The 27,907-nt window shown below is 44.0% G+C and overlaps 2 protein-coding genes across 9 annotated transcripts in view; one reads left to right on the top strand and one right to left on the bottom strand.

The window, feature by feature from the left end:
• The window catches only part of COL4A4 (collagen type IV alpha 4 chain), a 72,573-nt gene extending 54,332 nt beyond the window's left edge, over positions 1-18,241 (bottom strand). For 3 of the 7 annotated variants that reach the window (XR_014511854.1, XM_083442557.1, XM_083442558.1), the window contains exons 1-4: positions 17,805-17,936; positions 9,591-9,763; positions 8,617-8,718; positions 5,081-5,158 (exon numbers count right to left, since the gene is read on the bottom strand). Coding sequence is in view for 6 of the 7 variants with exons in the window: in XM_083442557.1 (XP_083298683.1) it covers positions 5,081-5,158; positions 8,617-8,718; positions 9,591-9,650 (240 nt within the window). In the remaining variant the exon portion in view is untranslated. Of the gene's footprint in view, positions 1-5,080; positions 5,159-7,140; positions 7,350-8,616; positions 8,719-9,590; positions 9,764-17,804; positions 17,937-18,146 lie in introns of those variants that run through there. The other 4 variants (XM_083442561.1, XM_083442560.1, XM_083442562.1 and 1 more) reach the window with 3 other exon arrangements.
• Positions 18,096-27,907, top strand: part of COL4A3 (collagen type IV alpha 3 chain) — a 97,230-nt gene continuing 87,418 nt past the window's right edge. The window contains exon 1 of one of the 2 annotated variants that reach the window (XM_083442563.1): positions 18,096-18,448. In XM_083442563.1, coding sequence (XP_083298689.1) covers positions 18,332-18,448 — 117 coding nt within the window. In that variant the 5' untranslated portion in view covers positions 18,096-18,331. The remainder of the gene's footprint in view (positions 18,449-27,907) is intronic. The other variant, XR_014511855.1, reaches the window with a different exon arrangement.

The following is a 27,907-nucleotide window of genomic DNA, read 5'->3' as shown; positions in this document are numbered from 1 at the left end:
AAATGTTTTTAGAATGTAGGATTATTTGATTATTTGATTGTTGTTAGCCGCCCTGGGCCCGGCTTCGGCTGGGGAGGGCGGGATATAAATAAAAATTATTATTATTATTATTATTATTATTATTATTATTATTATTATTATTATTTCAGTACCCTGGACAGTGCCAAGGAAGCAGGCAACTTGTTGTGAGCCCTTTGACACTCCCTGGCTCTGACTGCACCTTGTAGGCTCCTGGCTGAGAAGTGCAGGGCCTCAGAGGCATGACAACAACATGACTACTTTGAAATGGTAGTGTTCATGGATGCTTCTGAATTTTCCCTTGCATGTTTCCTTGCATATTTCTTCCCCACAGGTTCTAGATTCCTTAGCTTTTCCATTTCCATGTGCACAGCTCTCTGTTAAAGCCTTGCCAAAGAGGCTTGTAGTTATCCTTACGCATTCTATTTAAGCTTCCAGTAATAAAGATACCCAAGTATTTCAATTTTGTATGACAGTTTGATTTTTTTCTAATAGGGTAGCTAGTTCTTTTTTGATTTTAGGGGGAACGTTAAAGCACACAGCTTCAGATTTTTGAAAATTTACGCAGTCCTTACAATTTGCCAAAATGTGTCCATTCCTTTTGCAAAGCTCTTACTGTTGCAAAGAGGTTCTTGTGGTAACCATTATATCTGCATAAACTCTCAGAGTATATGTTTTATCTCTGAAGAGTACACAAGAAACTTCTGGGCCAGATCTTAGCCCTAGAGCCTCTAGCTATCAAACTAAGATAAGAAGGAAAAGGGAGCGGGGACACTCCTGATTTGTTCCCCTATATATTTTAAAAGCAGTACTGTGTAAGTCATTGACTAACTTTAGTTTGGGATATAGAATATATTTGGTAAATCGTGGAAGGAAGTTAGGGCCAGATTTTATATCGTTTGAAGACCTGCACCAGAAAATTCCATTCCAAGCAGTCAAAGACCTTTCAAATATCTAGAGCCATGACTGAAAGCGGCGACTTTGATTGTTTGGAAAGAGTGATAAGGTTTAATACCTTTATTATGTGGTCTGCTATGTTATGCCAAGGGACAAAGCCAGATTGATCGGGGGTAGTAGGTTTATTCAATTAGCTAAGATCAATGCAAGTATCTTATAATACTGATTAGTCAATGAAATTGGGCAGTATGACTCTACTTGTAATGGATCCATTAACGGCTTGGGTATTGTGACAATTTTAGATCCCAGCCAGGTCCTTGATAAGGTATCCCCTTTTCAGATATCATAGAAAAATCTGGACATATAGGAGATCAAAATATCTTTGTAATGTTTATAGTAGAGAGCGGTGAAGCCATTTGGACGACGGAATTTCTTAGGGTAGAGATCTTTTTGTACTGTATCTATTTCCTTGGGAGTTATTTGTTCTTCTAGAAGTTTAATTTCCTCATCTGTGAGAGAATGTGAATGAAGTTCCCCACACATTCTGTTCATTTGTGACCTCACTCCCCTTACCAGTGATAATAAAATTATTATTATTATTATTATTATTACTACTACTACTACTACTACCACTACCCCACCCATCTGTCTGGGTTTCCCCAGCCACTCTGGGTGACTTACAACATATATTGAAACACCACACACCAAACAACTTCCCAATACAGGGCTGCCTTCAGATGTCTTCTAAAAGTTATGTGGTTCTTTATCTCCTTGACTTCTGAAGGGAGAGTGTCTGATTATTTTCCTATGTATGATGGCATAAAAATTTATTATGATGATGATAGCCTGTTGAATCAGGCCAATGATTCCATCCAGTCAGGTATTCTGTTTTCCAGGGTGGCCAACCACATGCCTGCAAGAAGTCCACCAGCAGGTTATGTAGACAATAGCCCTTCCCAACTGTTGTCCCCTAGCAACTGCATATCAGTGTACTGCCTCTAAATATGGCTCCTTATTAATGGGTAATAACAATCAATGGGCCTTTCCTCTTGGATTTTTCTAAATCTCATAGAATCATAGAGTTGGAAGAGACCACAAGGGCCATCGAGTCCAACCCCCTGCCAAGCAGGAAACACCATCAGAGCACTCCTGACATATGGTTGTCAAGCCTCTGCTTAAAGACCTCCAAAGAAGGAGACTCCACCACACTCCTTGGCAGCAAATTCCACTGTCGAACAGCTCTTACTGTCAGGAAGTTCTTCCTAATGTTTAGGTGGAATCTTCTTTCTTGTAGTTTGGATCCATTGCTCCGTGTCCGCTTCTCTGGAGCAGCAGAAAACAACCTTTCTCCCTCCTCCATGTGACATCCCTTCATATATTTGAACATGGCTATCATCTCACCCCTTAACCTCCTCTTCTCCAGGCTATACATGCCCAGCTCCCTTAGCCGTTCCTCATAAGGCATCGTTTCCAGGCCTTTGACCATTTTGGTTGACCTCCTCTGGACACGTTCCAGTTTGTCAGTGTCCTTCTTGAACTGTGGTGCCCAGAACTGGACACAGTACTCCAGGTGAGGTCTGACCAGAGCAGAATACAGTGGCACTATTACTTCCCTTGATCTAGATGCTATACTTCTATTGATGCAGCCCAGAATTGCATTGGCTTTTTTAGCTGCCGCGTCACACTGTTGGCTCATGTCAAGTTTGTGGTCAACCAAGACTCCTAGATCCTTTTCACATGTACTGCTCCCAAGATCCTTTTCACATGTACTGCTCTCATTAGGTGCCATATTTTATCTTTCTGGAGAACAGTCTTTTGAATGATGCACCACATGCAGAAGACAATTTCCTCTTTCCAGTTTCTGAACAGTGAATAGTATCAACTCCATTCATAATAAATATAACCTTTTCTCTATTTTTCTTATTAGAAGAATGAAGTACAGTGGTGCCTCGCAAGACGAAAAGAATCCGTTCCGTGTGTCTCTTCGTCTAGCGGTTTTTTCGTCTTGCGAAGCAAGCCCATTAGCGGATTAGCGCTATTAGCGGTTTAGCGGCTATTAGCGGCTATTAAAGGCTTAAGGGATTAGCGGATTAGCTGCTAAAAGGCTATTAGCAGCTTAGTGCCTTAGAAAAAGGGGGTAGGGAGCGGGGAAAAACCCCAGGAATCGCAATACATTTTCGTCTTGCGAAGCAAGCCCATAGCAAATTCGTCCTGCGAAGCACCTCCAAAACGGAAAACCCTTTCGTCTAGCGGGTTTTCCGTCTTGCGAGGCATTCGTCTTGCGGGGCACCACTGTAGGAAGATTTGATTTGGCTAACAAGGTCCGATCTGACCTTGGTCTGATGCTTTGGTTTGTTAACTTTATGGTTTGTTCAAACCAGTTTCCAGTGCGAAACAGCAAATTGTGACTTGTTACACAGTTTCTTCCCCTTGTGTGTGGAGAAAGGGAAGCATAGAATTTGAGAACTTTAGACTCACATGGATCACGCACATAATGAGAAACCATTACAAATTTATTGGGCCACAATGTGCAATGACAGATCCCTGAAAAATTTGGATTGAAATATTCTGTTTAGGTGGATTTTTTTACCCACAATTTACTTTCAGAACTCAGAAACAAATGACAACCTTATGGGGATAAAATGTTGGTCATTCATTTTTGCTACAGAAGAAATGAACATCAGAGGAGCCATATTTACAACTGGCTCTGCTCTGAGCATGTGACACAATCTCTTAGGAAACGCCAAATTAGGTCATGCCATGAATGCAACCTTGTTTCTATGATCTGCTTAATTCTATCAAGGAAGCTTAAAGTAGTGAATGGGATCTAACTTCAGAGGTCAGAGCAGAACATCTCGTGGTGTTTATTATTAACAACAATATTCTTATTAATTGAGATCAATTTTAATAAGGTAATCTGCTTATACTCTTTGGCTTCTGCATTTAAGGAAACAAATTGCATGTTTGGAGAAGGGAAAGCAAGAACAAGCTTTACAGAAAAGTTTGCTAAAGCTTGGTGACCATCTTTGTAAGAAAAAGGAAAGTGCTGAGAGTTGAAAGTGCTGGCTGGAAACAAGAATAGGTTACAGTTTATTCTGAAATATCTGAAACATTATGGTTCAAATATCACAATAAACAATAACAATGGCCAATTGCGAAAGAGAGGATATAATTCATGTGACTAGGACAGGAAGTAGGTGGAGGGATGCTCCCAATCTCCTCCCTAAATTTTGGTAATCTGGTCCTGTGTCATTTGAACAGAGCTTGAATTGCCATTTTTTCAAATAAAATAAAATAGTATTCGGAATATAATGGGACTTAAGCTGCCCTCACTATATACAAGATAATGGCCAAGAGTCTCCATAATCTTTCCTGTGCTATTACAACAAGATATTTTGGATTCCCTCATAAAACAGAGAGAATAGGTAATCCAAACTGGCTTTTGTTCAAAGACAACTGCAGTTATGCACGTTGGTGATTTTATGCATTCTGCTAACAGCAAGTGGAAGCCAAGTTTCAAAGTACTGTTTACTCATGTGCTTCCATTTTATTTGATCTTGGTTTAACATTTTAATGGCTGCATTTTTCAGCAATTAAAATTCCAGCTCATTCAACTGTGGTCAAATGGCATTTTCTATTTCTCATTGCCATATGGTTGAGTCTCCCCCAAATAAACAGAGGGCACAGGGTAAAGGACTGTGTGTAAAGTTCATTGACTAATGTGTTAAACTCTGTTCTTGCATATAACAGTGGGAATAAATCTATTATCATCATACAGAGAAATTTAAAGCTAAATAGTTTGAAGGGAAATTGAAATGTTGGCTATATATTATTTTGGAAACACAGATTTCCCCCCACCCCCCAGCCTATCTGTAGTATCTTCCTTAATATCAAAACATGATGTTAGGTGAATTGCAAATGTATATCAGGCTGAAAAAAATCATCAAGGTTCGCAAATGGATATGAAGCTAAAAATATTTACATCTCTTTGAAATTCCAAAGGTATACTTTTAGACCAACTGCCTTGGTCTAAAAGCAGTAGTTCTGTGCCCCCCCCCCACTTTCTTTTAAAGTGTTATTGTATTTTTAAAACTTGTAAACTACTTTAGAATACATGTTAATGGAGGAAAGAGGGGTAAACAAATAAAGTGAATTTAACACTTACTCTTGAGCCTTTCTCGGGAAAACATTGACAAGCTGTGCAATCCTGTCCACCACAACGACTAATATACGCATACTGGCCCTATAAATAAATGGAAGTTAGTTTTCTCATGTTTAACAATTTATTATTTTCAAACCTGTTGGCCCCAATCTTAGCTAAATGTGCAGCATAATCCGATACAAAATTACTTGGAATTAGTCCCATTTGTGTGCAATTGGGTTATAATCTCAGTAAGTAGAGATTGTTGCCATTTGGCTCAATAGGAGCAAACCATATATAACCTTATCTGGGTTGGGATAGTTATATTTTATTTAACATTTTGATATAATTCGGGAGAAATAAGGCATATCGGGGGCAGGGGGAACCAGCTTCAAGCTTTCTGCTGGCAGGCAAACAAATAATATTAAAATATTCCATTTGACAAAACAAGGTTTAATGTCAGTCAATGGATTTCCAAAAGCATCTGTAACCTGTTCAAATAGTAAATGAATCACATAAACCGTATTGGCCTGAATATAAGACGCACCTGCAAATAAGCTGCACCTTTAAAATTCAAGGTTTATTTGTGGGTGCAGCCCAGCTCCAGGCACTACTGTCCCAAATGGGGGGCAGAGGGGCGCCCGGTGCCCGGATCTAAGCGCACTGCGCACCCACCTCTAAACACTACCTCCCCAAGCCAGCAGCGCTCGGTTCAAAATATGAGCCACACTTAAACTTTTCACAGTCAGAATTTGGAAAAAAAGTGTGGCTTATTTTTGGGCCAATACGGTGTGAGAATGCTTCTGTGGAAGCATCACTGGATGTCCACCAAGTTGGTGTGATTCATTTGGCATCAATATGAAACTGAGCCTTCTGTGCTATTGGCCCACTCCTCAGGGAGTGCTCTTCCAATGGAAATTCAACAGGCACCCACCTCTATATTAACCTTCAAATATTTGCTGAAAGCTTTTCTTTACTGCCAGTCTTATTCAGACAATTAGGAGAAGCCGTTAATAGCCAGCTGGTGGTCTGTTTAAATTTTGAGTGAATTTTATTGTATTATAATTGTTATAAACTGCTTTGATAATTTCAAAGGAATTGCAGTATAGAAAGATTTTTGTAAATAAATAAGGTCAGTTTAACAGAAAGAGGTTCGACACCCCTGTTATACCTGGAAAAGCTATGCCACAGGGTTAACTGAGTGTTGAAAAATAGATGATATACTGTATTTTAACTTTAATTTCATTTATGTTGACAGTAGCAAGGGACCTCCTGACTACACAGAGATTTGGCCAAGTCCACTGGCACCTGGACTGGATTGAACTATGCAGGCTGTATCTATGTGTGTTGCCCTGGTCATGGTAGACTAAGGCTTCCACAAGTGGAAGGGGAATGGAGGCGCTTTTTGCAAATTCCCTCATTCTCCTGCAGTTCCCAAAGTCATATTTCATGCTACTCCAAAGGATTCTCCAACCATTTGTGGGAAGGGGGACACAGAAGGCAATCAGTGAAAGTCACCTTCCCTTTCTGTCATGGAAAACACTGCTGGATCAAAGAGGCTTCCCTGAGTGGAAAGAGACAACTGGATGCAGCCCTGATATGACACTAGTCACTTACCTTTTTTTGCGAGTTTGCTTCTCTCCCTAATGACACATACTGTAGGTTTAAAATTCCATTTTTTCAAGGAGAACGCAGAGTTCTCTGGTAAAATGAACTAACTCACTTTTTTTCCTTATCTAAAATATTTCCAAAACATTTTGTGTTCTTGACCTTCAGCATGCACAAAAATCTGCATTCTCTGGTCATTCACCCTCCCAGCCTGTTTTATATCTTGAGACAGAATTAACATGGGAATGTGGAAATGTACTTCCTTTGTCTCCCTTGTTAAAATCATGCTTTTTTAAAATTGTTTTTTTTCCTCCCCAAAACCAAAACTATTTCTTTATCATTCTAGGCAAAGTATTTATTTTTTCAGTATTCTGCCTTGCCCTGAAGATTAAAATGCTGGAATAGTCAAAACATAGATTAACAACTATTCATGATAGTTTCTCATAAAATAACTGACAATTCTCAATGAAAACTACCACTCTGTGGCTTTCAAGCTGCATTCCATGGAACCATCTGGTTAGTTCTAAGTTCACCATGGGTTCCTCTGTAAGAAGGTCTATAATGGCAAGCAATCTTCCATTACTAAGAACCAAAACAGATGTGACACCATTCATGCAATTAGCAACTGGGAAAATGGCTTTCTAAAGGTAAAATGCAGGGGTGGGGAACCCAATCTGGACCAATCAATATCTTCCTGAATGAACAAAGTATGTGCCCTAGAAAAGGCATAAGCAAACTTGCCCCTCCAGACGTTTTGGGACTACAACTCCCATGATCCCTAGCTAGCAGGACCAGCGGTCAGGGATGACGGGAATTGTAGTCCCAAAACATCTGGAGGGCCGAGTTTGCCTATGCCTGCCCTAGAAGGTATTCCAAGATCTCCTGAGATGTGCTGTGGTTCCATGTCAGATGTGAAGGTTTTCCTCAGCCATCAGACTGTGAAATAGCCAATGTAATAATAATAATAATAATAATTTATTATTTGTACCCCGCCCATCTGGCTGGGTTTCCCCAGCCACTGTACTGACAGTCTTCAGTTTTTAAATTAACTGAGAATCTTTAAACATCTGAAACTATAAAGTAATGAATGCTCCCAATTACCAGGTGTTTTCTATAATGTATACTGTTAAAAGAAATACTATGGGCACAGAATACAGATATGCATAAATTAAAACAGTCTAACACAAGAGTAGTCTCTTAACTGATTCTTAAGTATGCATTTTTTAATTTTGCAATTATAGCTTTAAAGCAAAATCCTATTTATGTCTACTTATTAATCCTATTAATGTCTACTTAGAAATAAATCTAGCTGAGCTTACCAGTAAGTGTGTATAGAATTGCAGGCACATCAAATCCATCCATGCCTACAGCCTTAAATTTTACAATAACTGAGGTTTCTTTATATGATTATTCTATTGTTGGTGTCCTGAAATGAAACTAAGTATTTAATACTTTTTGTTTGTTTGTTTTGACTGGTCCAACATTCTCATATATATATGAGGCTGTAATATATATATATATAGGCTGTAAAACCTTAAAAATGTGCCCCTCCAAGTGAATTCCAAAGATATCCCCTTTAAAAGCTCCTTCCAAAGTTTCCCACTTGTCTGAAACAAAAAACGGCTGATTAAAGTCATGCAGCTGAGCAGGAGCAACCAGCTCAAACTTCCTCACACACCAGATTGAAATAGTAGACTGAAACAAACAAAGACTTGATTGCCTATTAGTTCCTCTCAGGTGAAGTGAAGTGACGTAGCTATGGCTGGCAGGAAAGCTTACTCTATGATTTTAATGCCTTTATGCATGCTGGTTATACGAGGCTGGTTACCCCATAGTATAAACCTCCCAAATACGAAAAGAAGCATTTGGGAAGGGAGATCTCTGTGGAAACGTATTCTGTTAACAGATGGAAACAGTAAGAGAAGCAGGAAACTTTGATTCAAATAACTTACCCCTTTAACTGGTTGGAGTGAAAGAACAAATATCAGCCAACTGGTGGATAAGAAAACCGAGGTTAATTTATTCAACCCAAATTGACTAAAATACCAAGGAATCTAAAAAGCAGAGAGAGAAACTAAGCACTTTTAAAACTCTTTAGCATCCCCAGGGTAAAGATTTGGCGGCTATTCCATGATGTTCACTGTCTCCTGTATAATTTCATAAATACCATAATTTGATTTGGATAACATTCATGCACAGAGCTGGCCCAAGAGAGTTGGAATGGGGGGGGGGAGGGAATGCCACCTCCCTGCTGCCTCCTCAAGCGTGGGGCAAATTACCGTATTTTTTGCTCTATAAGACTCACTTTTTCCCTCCTAAAAAGTAAGGGGAAATGTGTGTGCGTCTTATGGAGTGAATGCAGGCTGCGCAGCTATCCCAGAAGCCAGAATAGCAAGAGGGATTGCTGCTTTCGCTGCGCTGTGATCCCTCTTGCTGTTCTGGCTTCTGAGATTCAGAATATTTTTTTTCTTGTTTTCCTCCTCCAAAAACTAGGTGCGTCTTGTGGTCTGGTGCGTCTTATAGAGCGAAAAATACAGTAACTCCATTGTGAACAACTTCCTCTACCTGAGCTGCATGTGCAAAATCAAAAGCTTACAGTGAAACCTTGTCTTTCCTTATCTTTTTCTCTATCTCCCAAGTAGGAATACTGTATGCTCCTATAATTCTATAGCATTTATTTACTGCTTCTGCCCCCTTTTGTTCTCTATTCGAAACACTGTATGCTTGGATCCAGAGAACCACAAGCAAAGTTCTGCGCATGAAAGGGGACTTTCCTGCCTTATACTTACCACTGGAGTACTTACAACAATCTTCTCATCAGTGCTCTCTACTATTTTCCTCTGCCCTGAATGACCACTGTTACCTCATCTTCAAATCTAAACAGAAATGTTTCAGGGAATTGATAAAGATGGCATATAATGCTTACCATGCAGCTGTGAAAATAAATGTAATCCGTTTTAAAGAACACATAGTGGATGCAGTTCATATCAGGACATTTGAGTTCAAGTCGTCACTATTTAATTTTCAATAATCAGGACTGTGTCTCGTTGCTCCTACTGGCCTGAAAACTGTGTTCCACATTCTTCTGCTGTTCTTGATCTGATGATAAGAGAAGTATACAGGTGACTCAGCTTCACATGCCACATTTTTAAAATTATGTTTCAGGTGAGGTATGTTGGAAAATATCAACAAATCCTCCCAGAGATAAAGTCCAATGTAAATGATCAATTGCGCTCTCTATTAAAGGTACCCCTGCCCGTACGGGCCAGTCTTGACAGACTCTAGGGTTGTGCGCCCATCTCACTCAAGAGGCCGGGGGCCAGCGCTGTCCGGAGACACTTCCGGGTCACGTGGCCAGCGTGACATCGCTGCTCTGGTGAGCCAGAGCCGCACACGGAAACGCCGTTTACCTTCCCGCTAGTAAGTGGTCCCTATTTATCTACTTGCACCCGGGAGTGCTTTCGAACTGCTAGGTTGGCAGGCGCTGAGACCGAACAACGGGAGCGCACCCTGCCGCGGGGATTCGAACCGCCGACCTTTTGATCGGCAAGCCCTAGGCGCTGAGGCTTTTACCCACAGTGCCACCCGGGTCCCTGTACGCTCTCTATTATCATGGCTCAAATGCTCACTTGTTTTCCATGTAGGTTTCCTGTGTATGAAGTCCAGCTGTTCTAGGTATTTTGATCCCACTATCTGGCTAATATAAATTTGTTTTTCAAGGACCAACAAACACAAACAGATAAGAATGATTTGCTTGATGTTTGCAAAACATTTGTCCATGAAACAAATCTCATGAGGGTTAAAGGGATGCATTTTTGTAAGCAATTATGAAGGGCCTGATACAAAGGGAGGAAATAAACATAGTTTTGCAGCAATGGTTCCATCAGCACAAGCATTTCAGCTTACTTGATTGAATGATCTCCTCTCCTTCCCCCACATGCTGTTTTGGAGGTCCTCTCAATCCTCTGCAACAGCTGGAGAGATTAGGGGGAGCCCTGCTGTGCTAGCGGAAGTACTTGCTTCTGCTAGTAGGAAACATTAGTTAAATCTGGCCCAGTAGCTCATCATCTTTATAGGGATGGCCATTGTCCAGTTGTAGAGTGCATGTTTTGCACGCAGAAAGTACCAGGTTCAATCCTTGGCATCTCTAGCTAAAAAAGAAAAGGATCGTGGGATGCTTGCTGGGTGATGTGCAGCTGCCAGTCAGAGTAGGAAATACTAGCCTAGATAGGATAAAAAAAAATCTGGCATAAGGCATCTTCCTAATTTTTCAAAAATGACCTGGATCTGAAACCTTCTCTAATTATACTTTGTGCATGCTTAGTGGGATTCTTAACATACTTTCTTTTAAACAGCAGTCTCCACTGTCATGTGACAAACTGGTTTCGAAACTAACCTCAGTTCCAAAAGAGATTTATCAAGCAGTACAGCAAATGCTCCTGCTTGAAAACCTCAAGTTGAAAGCCCCTTTGGCATGTGGAAACTAGCCAATATTTCTTCTGTGGAACTAGCCAATATTTATCAGAATCCAAGCATGTTTCTGGAACTGAGTTGTGGATCAAGCTTAAGGCCACATGTCTGGTTTGATATAGGGGTTAAGAGCCCGAGCTACGAATTAAAAAGTTCTCTGTTTGAATCTCCCCTCAGCTATGAGTTAGAGTTAAAGCAAACAGATATGATAATAAATATAATACTTTATTTTACATGTCTATTCCCCCCCTTTAACAATAGAGGAATGGCAGGTGGCAAGGGGGAGTTAATATTTTACCCCAAACCATGATTCCATTAAACCCTTTCCTTGAGAAGCTGCTGTTAGCTTCAAGAGAGGTAAATAACCCTTGGATGGTTAAGTCCAGTCAAAGGCAACTATGAGGTTGTGTCACTCATCTCACTTTCAGGCCAAGGGAACCAGCATTTGTCCACAGACAGCTTTCCTGTTCATGTGGCCAGCAGGACTAAACTGCTTCTGGTGCAACAGAACACCATGATGGAAACTAGAGTGCACAGAAATGCCATTTACCTTTCTGCTGCAACGATACCTATTTATTTACTTGCACTGGCGTGCTTTAGAAATGCTAGGTTGGCAGGACAGAGCAATGGGAACTCACCCCGTTGTGGGGATTTGAACCGCTGACCTTCTGATTGGCAAGCCCAAGAGGCTCAGTGGTTGAGACCACAGTGCCACAGCTCCACTGGTACCTCACAGCAGATTTGGAGGTTTCTTTTTCATTGGGAATTGCAATGTAGGGGAAAGGTTAAAGTAGGGTTACCAGACATCCCTGTTTCCCAGGGACAGTACCCGGATTTGCGAATAAGTCCCCAGACAAATTTCATCCCTGGATTTCATCTAATGTCCCCGGGAAAAACAGTCTCAGCAGCCTGGAGCAGCTGGCTCTGGCTGGCTTCAGGAGCTGCTCAGAAGTCCCCATATGATGGTGGTGCAGGGGCTCTAAGATGCAGCTTCCGGGCTGCCTCCACCTTCCCTGACCCCAGCAACTAAGCTGTGAAGGGAAGCTTCATGCTGCCTATCACAGCTTGCGTGCAAACAGGAGGGGGCAGGAATCTCTCAGTTAGGCAACGGGAAGCCTCCCTTCCCAGCTGAGGGATCCCCACCCCCTCCTGCTTACACGCAAGTAGGAATGGGATTGGGGCTGCTCCGATGGGAAGGGAGGCATCGCGCTGCCCAAGCCTCACCGCTGCCACCGCTCTCGGCCCTCCTTCTCCGCCTTCCATGCCTGATCCACCGTGCACCGCTTCCCCACCACCACCAAAGAACCAACAACTCAGGGGTTTCCCAGGCTCATGGAAAAAGGAGAGAGAAGCCTCAGAGGAAGGGGAAACGTGGCGGTTGAGGTCAAGGCGGTGGCCGCCCCTCTGCAGCCACCACCATTGCTGCAGCATCAACGTCCCGAACATAGTATTTATTTAATTATTTCATTTTATTTAAAGTGTCCCTGGATTAATTGAAAAAAATCTGGTAACCTTAGGTTAAAGCCCTATTCCCATGTGCTATATTCCTGACCCTCCTCTGTGGACCCCAAGGCTTCTATTGCTAAAATAAAAGAGAGAAGTTAGATGCATTCTGTCACAGATTTAATATATCTGTTTGGGCCCTGCCTGGGTAGTTTTTGGTACTCATTTTATTCCCAAAGCCTTCCTCACAAATAAGTATAGGCAGTGGAGGTTTAGGACCAGAATTTTCCTTCTTCTAGATGGGCTACCTTTCCTGGTTTGATGAGCATCATCTGCCCCTTGTTTCTCTCTATAGCATGTGCTGTAGCTGCCTTTCCACTATTGGTCTTGTCTGTTCCATCTGCCGGAGGATGAGTTATGATATTATGAGACAGACCTCTCCACACAGTGTATAATCTTATATATCTATTTATTATGCTCCCCACCCCAAAATCATGTCCCAGTGAGTCTACACAGAAGGAAGAGGAGGGCAGCTGCAACTTACTCTTTCACATATTCACAGCAGTCTAATTTTTCCAAAAAGAAAATAGTAGCAGATGGGCATTGTTACTCACAACATCTGTCTGGATTGCACTAGAAACATAGTCGTGGAGGTGAACACATCTTTCAAGAAGGATTTATTTAATGTTACTTACTTGCATCATCTCTTTACTACCAGTTAGCAAAAGGTTCTCCTGGTGGTTCACAATTTTTACTCACTGAAATCAACAGACTTGACTTAATCATGTTCATTCATTTCAATGGCTCTGCTCTGAGTAAAACATAGTGGAATACTACCATAAACCATAAAATATAAAAAACCTAAATAACCTAAACATCAAAAAACAGCTAAAACAGAATAAAAGTAGATGAAATTTAGAAAAAAAGAAAAGAATAATACCAACAATAACCTAAAATGTTATTGTGTTTCTGAAAAATAAAAAGGAAGGAATAATACATGGGTAGGCAAACTAAGGCCCGGGGGCCGGATCCGGCCCAATCGCCTTCTAAATCCGGCCTGCGGATGGTCCGGGAATCAGCATGCTTTTACATGAGTATAAATGTGTGCTTTTATTTAAAATGCATCACTGGGTTATTTGTGGGGCCTGCCTGGTGTTTTTACATGAGTAGAATGTGTGCTTTTATTTAAAATGCATCTCTGGGTTATTTGTGGAGGATAGGAATACATTCATCCCCCCGCAAAATAAAGTCCGCCCCCCCAAGGCCTGAGGGACAGTGGACTGGCCCCCTGCTGAAAACGTTTGCTGACCCCTGGAATAATATATTTACAAATTCTTCACTCAGTGCAGCAAATACCACAACTGGTGTCAGGAGAGCAAGTTGAGAAGACCCTCTGCATATTGTATTAGACCCTAGGCAAGTATAGATGTATGGGAGGAGACAAGCCCTCCGGCAACCTGGCTTCAAGCTTCTTTAAGGCTTTACCAGCACTTTGAACTGAGCCTGGAGATAAACTGGGAGCCAGTGCAGATGACAAAATATTGATGTAATAAGGTGGGGCCGGCCCATTCGAGATGCTGCCCTATTTTGGACCATCTGGCAGTTTCCAGACCATTTTCGAGGGAACTCTACTTATAAGACATTGCCGTGCTCACTTTCTTCAGAAATCCCAAGGAGAGACTTAACCACTGTGAACTGTGGGCTACCCCAGCTTTCCCCTAGATACACAATCATGGTGTGTGGATGCACTTAGCAAACCAATACAAATATATCCGCTGGTGCTGAAAGTATGCTACCATTGCTGTCCATGGTTATTGATACTTCTTTTGAAATGTGTTTTAAGCCTATTAGATTTCAGTGGGATAACATGTCCATAGGACTCTGGCATTGTCAATATAAGCATGAAAAACACAGGCAAGTATAGCTTAATATTAAATAGAACAGAGCAGGAGGGGACTACTGGAAGCATGTCATTCTTAAATGGAAGCATCGTTCCCGATTTGTACTCAAGGCTGGTTTTCAGGAAGTAACACCTTCTTTCCCTGGATCAGTTAATGCAAAAAGCCTTGCAGACAAGACAGCAGGATCATCTTACTGCACCTGCTGCAACAGCTCAATCTGTTGTGCGCAGGGAAATGACAGGGTAACTCAATGGCCGTGTTAGTCAAGGCCAAATCTTTCTGCTATTGTGGTCAAAGGCAGTAATCGATTGGCGCTGAAGGCCAAGGAACAGCCACTGCTATAAGCCCCATGGTAAATTCCAGTGAAAAGCTAATGTTCATAAAGGACTATTCATGTGAGCCTGTGCAAGTTAACAGGTTACATGGCACGCTGAAGAGCTGTACATTTTTTTAAGAATGTACATAAAACTCACTGATATAATGCACCCCATTATATGATACAATGGTGTACAAAGGGATGGTTATGCACACAAATTCACATTGTTTCTTTTCCAGTAGACCAGTAGCAGTTCTGTATAAGGATTCAGACTAAAAATATAGACGCACAATGGACGCTATTCCCTAGCAGCTGTCATGTCTGCAAAGCCAAATGCCAAGCTATATGTTATGTTAAATGCACTGTGCTGATAGCAGCTCTGGGGAGAGAGGATGTTTTCCTTGGGACTGCAATGCAGGAGTTAAGGGTAATTCCCCACATGCCATGGGCCTAATCTTGATCAGAACTCCCTACCCACCCACCCCTTTAGCACCTGCTTAAAACTAACATTCAGTGTGATCACACAGCACACATAGCATGTACTTCGGTCCCCAAGTGACCTGCCTCCAGATAGACTGCACATCCCACCCCACCAAGAACTGACTTGGTATTTCAATTCCTAGACATGATCATGCCAATGTACATATTCCAACTCAGTAAAATTAGGACTGTAGCATGTAAAGGTAAAGTTAAAGGGACCCCTGACCATTAGGTCCAGTCGTGGCCAACTCTGGGGTTGCGGCGCTCATCTCGCTTTATTGGCCGAGGGAGCCGGCGTACAGCTTCCGGGTCATGTGGCCACCATGACTAAGCCACTTCTGGCGAACCAGAGCAGTGCATGGAAACGCCGTTTACTTTCCCGCCGGAGCGGTACCTATTTATCTACTTGCACTTTGATGTGCTTTCGAACTGCTAGGTTGGCAGGAGCAGGGACCGAGAAACGGGAGCTCACCCCGTCGCGGGGATTCGAACCACTGTCCTTTTGATCGGCAAGTCCTAGGCTCTGTGGTTTAACCCACAGCGCCACCCGCGTCACTTTTAATGTAGCATGTACTTATACATAAATTGCTTCAAAGTGAGGCTATTGGTTTAACTTCTCTATTCAACATCCTTTGCTTACTTGAAATGTATCTCCCTTGAAGACTGAGATATCAGAAGAAAAGCTGACATAAATTTATTCAGGACACACTTCTGTGCCTCACACACAAGCATCGTCCACAGCCATTTTCAAAAAGATTAGGAAATACTGCAATATTTCCTTTGCACACTGAGGTGCACGCGGAATCATAAGCGCTGGAAGGGACCCTGAGGATCATCTAGTCCAACCCCCTTCTCAAAGCAGGAGTATGCAGGGATCAATCCCCACAGATGATGCAGCCCAGAACACCAGCCCTTCAAGTTACCCATTTGGTTCATGGGGTGAAAATGGGGTTGATGGAACAGACTGCTCATGCTCCAAGGCCATTCTAGTGATGGTACACAAAGGAAAGGAACAGATGCTATAATGGGTGTGGTAACGCTTGCACTACAGTTTTGGACTGTGCTATGTGCGTGGATTGCTGCTGCTAGACAGGAATTGCTAATGGGAGGTTCCAGGTTTAACCACTGGCATTTTCATAGATGCTGGAAGGGATCCTGAGGATCATCTAGTCTAACCTCTTGCAATGCAGGAATATGCAGCTGTCCCCAGAGTCTCTGCAAGCTTGGCAATATCTGCACCACGCTCAACCAACTGCAACCACGCTCAACTCAATAGCTATCCAGGGTCAATGCAGCTTTCGGAATTTCAAGTAGCAGCTCAGCCCCAGCCTGAGACCCCATTGAGAGCTGCTTCCAGTTCAAATAGGCAATACTGGGCGACATGGGCCAGTGATCACACTCTATGCCATATTATTTTTGCTTGCCTTGGTAGGATTGGCCTAGTGCCTGTATATCTTACATCAGGGGTAGCCAACATGGTGCTCTCTTGATGTTGCTGGACAACAACTCCCCATCACCCCTGACCATTGGCCATTCCATCTGGGACTAATTGGAGCCGTGTCGGCCTACAATGTCATGTGCATTGGCTCAGTATGCCTGATATGTTTCCAGTCTCTACCTGGAAAGTCAGTGGAAATTGTGCCTCTAGGTGGGCCAAAGTTTTTTTGCTGCCTGAAGCAGAGCTCAGATTGTGCTTTGCCAGCCCCACCCTAGCACTGGAGAAAGCTGAATATCTATGCAGGTTAGTAAAGCAAAAATATTTGAGATGCCTCCCTTCAGATATCAATTTGCAGTGCAAGAGTTACGGTACTTTGTAAGCATACATACCAAGCTTCCTAGTGATATTTATTGTCCTGCATTTATATCCTGCCTCTCTTCTGCCCTGGAACATGATGTGGCATCAATGTAGATCCCAGCCAGTCACCTAGCCAGTCACTAACCAGGTCCAGACAGCCTTAGATTCCGCAAGGTGAATTATGTACCTCCAGATAGCTCAGCTGGCTAAAGTGTGACGCTGATAACGCAAGGTTGCAGGTTTGATCCCCGTATGGGATAGCTACTACCTATTGCTGACGGACCCGAGAAACTGCCTGACATGCGCCCCCCCCCCCGCCACCTTTTTATCCAAGCGCCCACAGGCAACAGCCTACTTCATCCTTTGCCTGACAGGGAAACAAACTCCGGAAAGCCAGCAAAGATCCCAGCGCGCGGCCAGCTGTACTGGATGCTTAGGCGAATGTCTGACGGTTATGTTGCTTTACCTCCCGTACCTGCTCCGCCGGGGGCGTGGGGGGGGGGGAGGCGGGGGAGTATCACGGTGGGACTTTATCCAAGAGTCTTTTTTTTAGGGCTCGGAAGTTCCTGGGTGGAAACTGAAGGACCACCATAGAAAAAGGCTGAGAGGAAAAGACGCCCTTTCCCGCAGAGAACGTCGCCACAGGTGCCTGACGAGACGCGCCCCACTTCCCTGGACACCTTCGCTTCCCCGCGCGCGCCACGCATTCCCTTCCCGCGAGAGTCTCTGAAGTACCTCACTTCAAGGGGACCAAGCCCTGAGGAGCCGCTCGCGTCTCCGCGCCTCGGCGTCCCGCCGCGCTCTCCCGGCCCCGGCGAAGCAAGCGCCGCCAAGCCAGGCGTGAAGCGACTCTCGCGCTTCGCTTCTCTCTCTTTGCGGGTTGCTTCGCCCCGCCCTCGATTCTTCCCCCTCCCTTCTCGCACCTCCAGCTTCCACGCGCCTTCCCGCAGCTTCGGCCCCGCCCCGGGCTATCCCGAGGGGCTGCCCATACGCGGACCTCTCTCGGGGGGCGCAAAGCAAGCAGCGAGAGAGAGAGAGGCGCCAGCGCCGTGCCGCCGCACCGTCGGGGGAACTCACTCGACGCTGAGGGAAAGTGGCAAGAGGAGGAGCCGTCGCGCCTGGTCCGTGAATGGTGACAGCGGGTCTGTCAGGGACGGAGCTGCGGACCGCGCGACCTGTGGCACTGAGAAGGCGAGAGAGAGAGGAGGACCCGAGAGGGAGAGCGCGCGCCAGAGAGTTGAGGGGAAAGCGCGCCGTGCGGCATGAAGGAGCCCGCGCGCCCCGGCTCCTGGTGTCTCGGGCTGTTGTTTTTCGCTGCCCTGCTGAGCGCTTCGCCGGGGCAGCAGGAGGACCGCCTCCCCATTGCTGTGGCTGCAAAGGTGAGTTGAGGGCCAGCGCTGAAACCTGCTGCCTCGGGGTTGGCTGACGTCCCTCCCGCTCTGCTTTCCTATTCGTTTCTTACAGGGCTTCTGTGGCCTTTAGAAGTTGCGGGACAGGCAGAAGTCCAGGTGCAGCTCTGTCCTGCGTAGAAGTGGCTTCACGTGTGGAATGTCTTATCTTTCAAGTAGCCCAAAGGCCTAGGGACTCTGCCAAAGGAGGAAAAGGGAGCAGCTCAGTGCATGCTGTACCTTCCACCACCCCACCACCCAGAAGTATGGGAAGGTGGTTGTGGTTACTGTGTGGCAAGGGGAATCACACTCTGTGCGCGCTCAAAGGCACTCTTGCCTTCATTAATTACTTGCTGACGTTCCATGCCCAACGTTCTGGCTCACTCTGAGAATCTGACTGATCCCATGGTTGAGACCAATTCCTGTCTCTAAAGATTGGCTGGTGAACCTTCTGGTTTTCTGCTCTTTAAAGCTTGCTGGGCCATCAGGAGGTATCTTTCTGAATTGCACCTGCCTTTTGCTTGGCACTGCACAGGTGGATTTGGGAGGGTAACTTGTGATGGGCAGCATGTCTTTGGCATGGTTAAATGGATGGATATTTGGGTTCCTTCTGTCTTTAGTCGTTTGCCCCACAGGTTTGCCAGTTTGGGAACCATCCCAGAAAGGAAAAAAAGAAAAGAGACAGTGCAGTGATGCAGCTGCTTGTCTGACACTTCCCTTGTATGAATTACAGTACTGGGTTGACAATGCTGTTTGCCGTATGGCTCATATGCTCATCCAATCTGCAACCAAAATCCATTTGTAGGCATGCATGCCTGGTGATAATTTAGCAGCACTGCATCAATCCTTTTGGAGCCACTGTATGGAGGGGTCACCATCATGACATCGTGACATCACTGGTCCTGAAAGACCTACATTCACTCCCAGTACGTTTCCAAGCACAATTAAAAGTGTTGGTGCTGACCTGGCCTCGGCCCAGTATGCCTGAAGAAGTGTCTCCACCCCCATCATTCAGGCCGGACACTGAGTTCCAGATCCGAGGGCCTTCTGGCAGTTCCCCCTCACTGCAAGATGTGAGGTTACAGGGAACCAGGCAGAGGGCCTTCTTGGTAGTGGCGCCTTCCCTGTGGAATGCCCTCCCATCAGAAGTCAAGGAAATAAACAACCATCTGACTTTTAGAAGACATCTGAAGGCAGCCCTGTTTAGGGAAGTTTTTAATGTTTGATGTTTTATCATGTTTTTAATATGCAATAAATTATAATTATCATCATCATCCTTTGCAGGGGCATGTGTTCCCACAGAGGCTTTCTTTGGTGCTCCTCCTTCCACTGATTAAACTTGAAAGAAGCATGTATCCAGTAGAATAGGGTGTGGGTTGTGTGTGTGTGTGTGTGTGTGTGTGTGTGTTGCCCACAACAGTTTTCCCAGTTGGATAATGTGCCCACTGGCCCAAACAGTTTGCAGCCACTGCTGTGTAGCTGTTACAGTAACACCTTCCACTGTAATGTCCACAATAAACCAATATTCTATCTGGGAATCCTGATTATAGGTTTATAGGCTCTAGGGACCAAAGGGTATTTAAATATAACCTGTTGGCCCAAACCTGCTCCCTCCATGCCTTCTTACCATCCCCAATTAATTTATGTTATTTGGATCACAGTGTGCCACAAATTGAAAGCAGGAGTAATTGGGCTGTCATAAGAAGGGACCTACTGGATGAGATGATAAGTAGACTTGTCCAACGTCTTGTTTCATATTTAAGCAGGCCATGAAAACAACCACCCTCCCTCTAGCAACTCCTGTTATGAGGCATGGGCCCTTTGAACAATGGCTAACAACCACTGACAGATTTATCATCTATGAATGTGTCCTATCTTCCTTTAAAACCATTTAAGCCAAGAGCTATAATCACCACACGTTGTGGCAGCAAATACTTTAAATTTATGCATTGTGTAAAGAAGTACTTCATCTTGTGTGTCCTAAATCTAACTCCCCACCAACGTCATTAGTGACCCTGAGTTCTAATTAGAGAGGAAAAAACTTCTCTACACATTCTTCCGCAATTTGATAAACCTCTGTCATATTCTCCTTTAGTCATCTCTCCCCACCGCCTTTTAAAAAATAGCAATCCCTGAACACTCTAGCATTTTCTCATGGGGGGTGTGCTCCAGGCTTTTATAAACCTGATTGCTCTTTTTGAACCTTTTCTAGTTGTTTTAATAACATTTGTTGAAAAAAAGAAAGAAAGGAGGAAATCAGGATATTGCAAGCTTTCCAACAGAGTTCTTGCAAAAGCTAACATCCCTCTTCACAGGCAAATGAGGGCTCTGCTCATCTTGGCCCAGTGAGTACTGCCCATAGCATCCACTTCCCCTGCCCCTCAAGTTCATCTAGGGCAGGGCAGCGGAAGGGGATGACGGTGGGTAGGCCATTGTGGGGAGTCTTCTCCACTGGGACTATGCGTACTGGAATCCCCAGCAGAAAATGATGCAGCAAACAGCGCCTTCAGGGGGCAAACAGCAGCCTCAGGCGTGGCATTGGGTGGGTTAAAAAGGTGAGATTCTCTCCTCTGTGCCACAGTCCTAATCTGTTTTTTTTGGGGGGGGGGGGTATCCAGCTGGAAGCTGTGTGCTTCACCAAGGACAGCAACAAGGACTGAGATAGCTCTTTTGTGTACAAAAGCAATGAAAACCAAACACGGATTGCCATTTTGCAGAAATAATATACAATAAGCCACAATGTAATGAATTGGGGGAGCAAGCCTAACTATGGGGAGCCAGTGTAAATTATCCTAGCTGCAGCGTTGCTGGCAAAAGTTATGCCAGATCCAGACGCTGTTCAGGAGCAGAGCTAAGCCTAGGAGAAACAAGCTTTTTAAACCACCCTTTGTGATGGCTCAACTTTTGCTGGGTTCCCAGGGTCAGGTGGCCATGCTGGGTCCCAGCTGAGCCAGGATGGGCAAGAGATGCTGGCATATTTCTGCTTGGGCCAGGTGAGGAAGTTATTCTGGTGTAACCTGGCTGAGCTTGGAACATCCTGGCTCAGCCAGAGATCCACTGGATTCTTAACCCCATAACCCTGACAGATCTAGGGTTCAGATTGTGCCCTTAATTTTAGAAATACAAAACCTATAATAATGCATTTAATGCAAAATGACAATACCGTAAAACACTCCCCCCCCCCAATATTACAAGTTAAATGTAAATGCAAATAACAGATATAGCTATTTTACAGGGAAGATAATCTACAATAGAAAATACTTATTTCTATTGTAAATTATTTGTGCAGGTAGAAATGACTTACGTCTATTCTATATTTTTATATATACATTATTTGTGCATGGTTGCAATTGGCCACTTTTTCTTCTTTTTTGGCTGTTCTAAATTCTGAATCATTTATCTCACCCTCATAAATTTATCTCAGTGCTCATTTCTGACTTAGATGATTTATAATAAACATCATTTTTTCTGTTTATATTATTGTTATTGTTGTTATTATTATTATTATTAAATGTATATGCCTAAGTGGTTTCTAACCCATTTACAACTATAAGATCAATTATGAAATCCATATATAATTAAAATGCACAATAAAAATTATTCCACCAAAACATTAAAAACATTAATAATTGAAATGTACTATATAACAAGCCTGTGAAAAAGCCTGCTAATGTTGTAATAGCAAGGGAATTTCAAAGCAAAATCCCTCCCCCAACAGATTGTTTGTCCTGGGAAGTTTTGGATGCTATAATTGTTATTTACATTCTTTACCCAATTTTCTAATAGCATTCCTTAACATACCTAAACAGATATAGTATCCTCCCTTGCCTCATCTTGCAGCTTCCTTGGCAGGTCATTGCATCCAAATACCGCTGATTTAATTCTTTGGGTAGCTGTGCCCTCTCTTCAGGCGTTGTGGCCAAAATGCTTTATATACTGTTGCATGCTACCCCAATCTTCAAGTGGTGAGAAATTCCAGGGGTTCCAGGCAGAGGCATAGCATGGGGAAGGGGGGCCTACCAGGGCAATTGCCCCAGGCACAAAAAAATTTAGGCACACCTCTGCAGCTGCTCCCTGTCCTGCCCGCCTGCCTCACCTGAGCAGCACGCTGGCTGAGCAGGAACTGGGAGAGGATGAGCCCTTGAATCCCTTGGCCACACGGCGTCCAGCACCAGTGGAAGAGATGGGTGGATGGTGAGACTTGTGGCCGTGGTGGCACCCCCCAGCTCAAGGAAGAGCACACACATGTCCTGCCACTGCCCCACAGCTCCAGCAGGGCAATGGAGGCCCCAGTGAGAGGGCATAATACTTGCCTTAGAGGGCGCAATACCCAGGGTTTGGTTTCCTTGGAATAATGAGGGACAGCATAGACCAGGGGTCACCAAACTTTTTCAGCAGGGTCCCTCAGACCTTGTGGGAGGCTGGACTATATTTTGGGGGGGAAATGAACAAATTCCTATGCCCCACAAATAAGCCAGATATGCATTTTAAATAAAAGCACACATTCTACTCATGTAAAAACATGCTGATTCCCAGACCATCTGTGGGCCAGAAAATTATCACGCATTTGGGCCGGATCCAGCATTGGGGCCTTCGTTTGCCTACCCATGGTATAGACTCTGGTATCTTTATGGTGTATCATTTATTTACACATATATACAGTGGTACCCCGCAAGACGAATACCTCAGAAGACGAAAAACTCGCTAGACGAAAGGGTTTTTCGTTTTCTGAGGTGCTTCGCAAGACGGATTTTCCTAAGGGCTTGCTTTGCTAGACGAAACAGCCCTGCCTCTCCTGTCATGGCGACAGTCACTGCACGCACGCACGCACGCTTCCCCGCTCCTCCGGCTCCCTCCCACCTTCCGGCTGATGACTTCTCCGGCTCCCTCCGACCTTCCGGCTGACGGCCGACCTTCCAGCTGCCTCGCGCCACTGCCCACCGCCCTCGCATGCTCCTCTCAGAGAGCCGTTGCCGCCAGCAGCCAGCGTTGCAGCCAGAGTCGCGCTCCTGTGCCCCGCCGCCCTCCAGCAGCCGCGTTGCGCGGTGGCCACAAGGCGCGGGTGAGTCTGAGGTACCGGCTGCGGCAGCTGCCATGCTTCTCCCCGCCCCTCACCGCCGTTGTTAGTGTTTAACTGCAGTGGTGCTTCGCAAGACGAAAAAACTCGCTCAACGGAAAAACTCGTGGAACGAATTAATTTCGTCTTGCGAGGCACCACTGTACATCCAGGGCTGACAGCATTAACACCCTGGAAGGTCTTGCTTCTCCCATAGTCGCAGCCTTGGACTCAAGCAGGAATCCATCGTGGCTCTCAGCCTCTGGCTTCTGCCAGCTTCTTCCCAGCTCTCACATGCTCTGCTCTGACTGTTGTCCTTCTCACTGTCAGCCAGGTGAGGTTTCATTTTGCCACGAGGCTCGTTCAGCCTGTGGAAAAGAAGATATAGCAAATATATCCAACCATAAAGAGCACATGAGTGTTCACAAAGTGGTGTAGGAAGGAGGAAAAGAAAACATGGTGTGTTGTAGGGGGTTAGAGTGTTGAATCAGGACCTGGGAGACCAGAGTTCAAATCCCCACTCAGCTGGGAAGCTCACTGGGTGACCTTGGGCCAGTCACTCACTCTCAGCCTAGCCTACTTCACAGAGTTGTTGTGAGGCTAAAATGGGGAGAAGGAGAACTACATAGGCCACCTTAAGCTCCTCAGAGGGAAGTTGAGATATAAATGTAAGTAAGTAAGTTTGGTGCTCTACCACTGAACTATGGCTCCTCTGCCATAGGGTCTCATCTCAGGGCTGGTGCTTCCACTGAGATACTGCCTTTGAGCAGTGCGCTCTGAACATGCTCAGAGGAACTCTGAGGCTCTCCCTCATTTGTCTCCCCAGCAACTGGCCCTCAGTGGCTTGCCACCTCTGAATCTGGGTGCAGGGTTGGCTCCTGCCTTGATGCCCTGTGTCATTCGGCCCTTTTGAACTTGGTTGGCTGCTATGGCTCCAAGCAGCACTGGGCAGCTGTGTATACATTCCTCTTTAATTTACCACAGTGCCCCAGAGAGGAGGGAAATCAAAAGCATGGCTAGATCCAGCTGACTGGCACTGCTCAGAGTGCTGGGCCAGAAAAATAAAAACGAGGAGGGGTAGAAAAATAATAATAATGGGAACACAGAGCAGGCAAGACATGCTGCCCTGGCATTTGAATCAAGGCAGTTTCTCAAGGGTGTCAGGTGCAGATGCCAGCCCTGCCTATGTGTTCCTGTTTAGTTGTTACACTGCAATGTGTTATACGTAGGGCTGCCTTTGAAGATGGTTTGGAAGCTTCAGCTGGTGGAGAATTCAGTGGCTAGGTTGCTCACTGGGACAAGACGGTTAGAGCATATTTCACCAATCCTGGCCTGACAGCACTGGTTGCTAGTTAGTTTCTGGGTCCAATTCAAAATGCTGGTTTTGACATATAAACCCTTAAATGGCTCAGGACTGCAATACCTGAATGACCGCCTCTCCCCATATAAAGTGTCTCAGAGTCTGCGTTCATCAGAGGACCTTGTTTTACCGTTCTGTTTTACTTATTTACTAGTTTTTATCCTTTATTTTATTCTGTGAACTGCCCTGAGATCTTATGATAAAGGGTGGTGTATAACTCAATCAATCAATCAATCAATCAAAGAAGCAAATAAAAGCCGCTGAGTTTATTTAATACACTTCTAAAACCATCAAAGCAAGTCCTCATCACCACACCTTGTGGCAGAGGATGTTGTGAACAGATCATGAATTGTATGAGGGGTAGAGCTAGAAACATACCTATGGCAGCATTGTGAACTTAAAAAGCCTGTAGAATAGATCAGAGCGATAGCATGAGGGGAAATGTCTGCGAAGGCATAGATAAGGAGTGTAGCGGTTGTGGCATCTCGGGAACAACAGCTAAGACTCAAACAAGACAAGATGCCCATTGCACAATTACCAATTGCACAATTTCTAAAAACAAGAACAATTTACAGGTGTGGGGGCCCTGATTCAGATTGCTAGCCTGGCATGGGGGTTGGAGGGCTTTAACTCTTTGCCCTCTGCTCCACTCCCAGTCTAAATCACAGACTCAACACCTGCAATTTACAATTCTGTAGGAAATTACATGCACCAGGCAGTTTGCTACACATATTTCTCAATAGCAAAGAAGTTTTTACATTAAGTAGTGCTTTCTCCGTGTCCCAAATATCTGCATCAGCTATACAGTGGTACCTCGGGTTACATACGCTTCAGGTTACAGACTCTGCTAACCCAGAAATAGTACCTCGGGTTAAGATCTTTGCTTCAGGATGAGAACAGAAATCGTGCTCCGGTGGCGTGACAGCAGCAGGAGGCCCCATTAGCTAAAGTGGTGCTTCAGGTTAAGAACAGTTTCAGGTTAAGTACGGACCTTTGGAATGAATTAAGTACTTAACCTGAGGTACCACTGTAAGATGTACTAATTTTGGTGTGTTTACTATTTGCACTTTAGAGAATGGGCACTGGCCACAGTTTCTTTCTGCATGATCATTGATCTCTGCTACTGGAAAGTAAAGCTTTGGCTGTTCGAGATTAAGCTCACAAGATTAAACTCCCTATTCATTCTTTTGCAAAAAAACCCAAAAACAAATCACAGCTTCTAGAAGCACTGCAAATGATGCTGCTTTATCTGGCCAGATAATACTTGAAAGTTAGAAGGGCTGCTTACAGAAATGTTAGTCTTGCACTTAAGTAATGGTTCACACACCTTCCCTGGCATTGTTCCCCAGTTTAAAAAAACTGTACAAGAGTAATCCATTAGCTTTACTTTCTTATAATGATAATGCTAGGTGAAATAAAAATTCCAAATGTTTGAATCATTCTGAATGTATTTTTCACACTTGCCTGTACTTAAAGTCCATCTAAACCCTAAATTGACTTTTCTGGTCACCAATCTCACCTACTGTCATTGTTCCCCTTGTATGTGTACCTGCCTTCTTAAGGATTGCCTCACCTTTTACCTCTACTGCTCTCCTCTCCTGCTCCTCTTTATTACATCCTCTGTTCCCTCGGATTAAGCAACACAGATGTTTTTTCTCCTTTGCTTCCGGCCATTTCTCCAGACTATAATCTGCATTTGGAGCAATGTGATGATAGCGGTTTCTGTAATGCTTAGTTGACATGGTGATTATGTAACACAAAAGACTCAGTACATGCCTCATTACTGCCCACTGCTCACTTTTTACAGTTTGACCAAATTCTATGAGTAAATCAGTAATCCTTTTATACAGCGTCAGCTGGTACAAATCTGTTCTTAAAACAAAGGTCGAGGTGATGTAAAAAATTTTTTTGTGGCTGGATGTTATTAATCAAGTGCCAATCCGGAACAGGTCCCATTGATTGTGCCTTCAATCAAGTACACAAAATATAACCCCACAATTGTCAATGAAATCAGGAACAAGAAGTTATATTGGCTCCAGTTCACAGTCAAAGTTTCAGATTGCAGCAGTCTTTTCACAGTATCTTATTACTATCCTATTCTATGCACTCTTCTTGTGCTAATTTTATCCAACCTTAATGTTTCCTATTTCAGTTTATTTTTGAGTGTCATCACCAAATAGCAACTTTTGTGAGCCTGTTAAATAGTTCACAGGGCTTTTTTTTTTTAGGAGGGGAAGGGAATAATCAAAGGAATGGATTGCATTGCAATTAGTGTAATCATAGCTATTCTTATAGACTGTGGTTCAAATAAATGCTATTTATATCTGCCAGCCAGATTATGCAGAGGTCAAGTACCGTCCAGTAATTATTCTTGAGTTTGCAAAGCTGTTTCATTTGGCATTGTGGCTTCAGATTCAATTCATACAGTAAATCAAAAGTAATATAATTAAATGCCTAGCTACAAGCGAGATCCTGTGCATGTTTACTCAGAAGTAACTGTGTTCAGTGGCGCTTTCTTCCAAGTAAATGTGTTTAGATTTGCAGCCTAAGTATTTGATGTGTACAGAAATACATATTCTATGGCAGGCTTCCTCAACCTTGGCCCTCCAGATGTTTTGAGACTACAGTTCCCATCATCCCTGACCACTGGTCCTGCTAGCTAGGGATCATGGGAGTTGTAGGCCAAAAACATCTGGAGGTTGAAGAAGCCTGCTCTAGGGTAAAGTGTATTTTAGTGAAAATAACACACAAAGTTGCATCATATTAGGGGAAATGACTTTCAAAGATATCAAAGGTACATCCAATAGAGTTCAGTGTAGCTTATTCCCAGTTAAGTGGGGTTAAGATTGCAGCCTTAGTTTTCAGTAAACATGCATAGGATTACGCAACATGGTCTTGGCTATACATCATCTACAGAGAGCTGCCTAGTGCATATAAATACCATATACCCATACCCCCTCCCCACATTACTCACGGCCCTCAAATGCAAAGCTTCTCAACATTATAAACAAACTTTCTTGATTGCTCGCTCTGT

Source organism: Podarcis tiliguerta (assembly GCF_965153285.1).
Source record: "Podarcis tiliguerta genome assembly, chromosome: 5".
Classification (NCBI taxonomy): Eukaryota; Metazoa; Chordata; class Lepidosauria; order Squamata; family Lacertidae; genus Podarcis; species Podarcis tiliguerta.
This window is presented reverse-complemented; position numbering and strand designations above follow the sequence as displayed.